This window comes from Asparagus officinalis, chromosome 3 (assembly GCF_001876935.1).
Source record: "Asparagus officinalis chromosome 3, Aspof.V1, whole genome shotgun sequence".
In the NCBI taxonomy this organism is placed as follows: domain Eukaryota; kingdom Viridiplantae; phylum Streptophyta; class Magnoliopsida; order Asparagales; family Asparagaceae; genus Asparagus; species Asparagus officinalis.
The window spans coordinates 27,525,889-27,527,293 of NC_033796.1; the positions used below are offsets into that span (position 1 = coordinate 27,525,889).

Sequence of the window (1,405 nt, forward strand, 5' to 3'; positions counted from 1 at the left end):
CTCCTAAGACACGGATCCTGCCCAATGTGCAGACAAGATGTACAGGATTTCACATCTCTTGACGCAACACAAGAAGCACCAGTCATAGGCTCATAGCTAAAGCAAGGATATCAAGTGCAAGATCTTGTCAAATATTGTGAAGGGCATACACTAGCTGTGTGCAAAAAAGGAACTTGTCCACATGAATCATTGAGATTTGTGTTGGAATTGTAACTTAAAACTTGAGTTTGTAGAGGAAAAGTTTAGTCTCACGTTGGAAAGGAGATGAGAAGATAGGTTGTCTGTAAGCCTTCTCTTTCTCTTCTATGCCTAGAAGAAAATAAATGTTATGCTCCACACCACACACGCGCGTGTCGGCCGGGCTCGGGGTCGGGTGGGGCGCGCCCACGACCTGTGGACACGAATGCAGTCCCGGATTCAGGGGGCTCTTAATCTGCTTTATTTTTAAATTTTTGTTTTTTTACAAATTAGAACAATTAAAATTTGATTAACATTTTTTTTTAAAACGTGTTAAACGGCTAGCATAATTAGTAGGCAAAATTAAAGAATAAAACGGCTAACATTAAAACGTGATAATTGCCGCGGGATTTATGGACGGAAATGGCTAGCATATTGAATAAGACGTGCATGAAGGATCTGAAAGGCGTAAAAAGTGGATTTAAACGATGACTATAATCCTATAAAAAGGACCTACAGCAAGAGTTCGCACGCAGTGCAAAACACAATTTTTTTCTCTCTTCTTCTCTGTTCTTCTCCTTCATTTTCTTGCTGTTACGTTTTTGTTAGTTCCCTGAAAGTCGAGAAGAATTCGCAAAGCCTTCTTGAAGCTTGTGCCGACGAGAAGGAGATCACCTGACCGAGGATCGTTGTATCTCCGAGAACTATTGCCGCGTAGCCCTGTACGAGAGGGGACAATTAAGATTCTTGGGACAGTGTCTTACACGCCTCGATCATCAGGCCGTATTTCTAACCTTATTTAATTTTTGTTTGAATTAATTTTATTTCTGTGTTATAATATTTATCTGATATTCACTAGTAGAAAAGTAAGTATCCTAGACGGAATATCCTAGACGAAAAATTTTCCGTCTAGGATACATTATTCTAGATGGAAAACTTCCATCGAGGATTTTCCGTCTACAATACAATGTTCTAGACGGAAATTTCCATCTAGAATAGTATTGTCGACGAATTTATTTTTTTGGGTTTTTTTTAAATTGACTGATAATCCTAGACGAAAATTTCCGTCTATGATTTATCCTAGACGGAAATTTCCATCTAGGATGACAGGTTTAATTTTTTTTTAAAAAAGGAACCTGATCTGGCCCCAAATTCCCCAAAATCTACCGTATTGTGCTCGCCTCTCTCTCTCTCTCTCTCTCTCTCTCTCTCTCTCTCTCTCACATCC

General features: G+C 39.3%; 1 protein-coding gene across 1 annotated transcript in view; it reads left to right on the forward strand.

Annotated features, from left to right (window-relative positions):
* LOC109834831 (NEP1-interacting protein 1-like) overlaps nt 1–856 on the forward strand; it is a 5,121-nt gene extending 4,265 nt beyond the window's left edge. The window contains exon 5 of the mRNA XM_020402846.1: nt 787–856. Within this exon, the coding sequence (XP_020258435.1) occupies nt 787–856 (70 nt within the window). The remainder of the gene's footprint in view (nt 1–786) is intronic.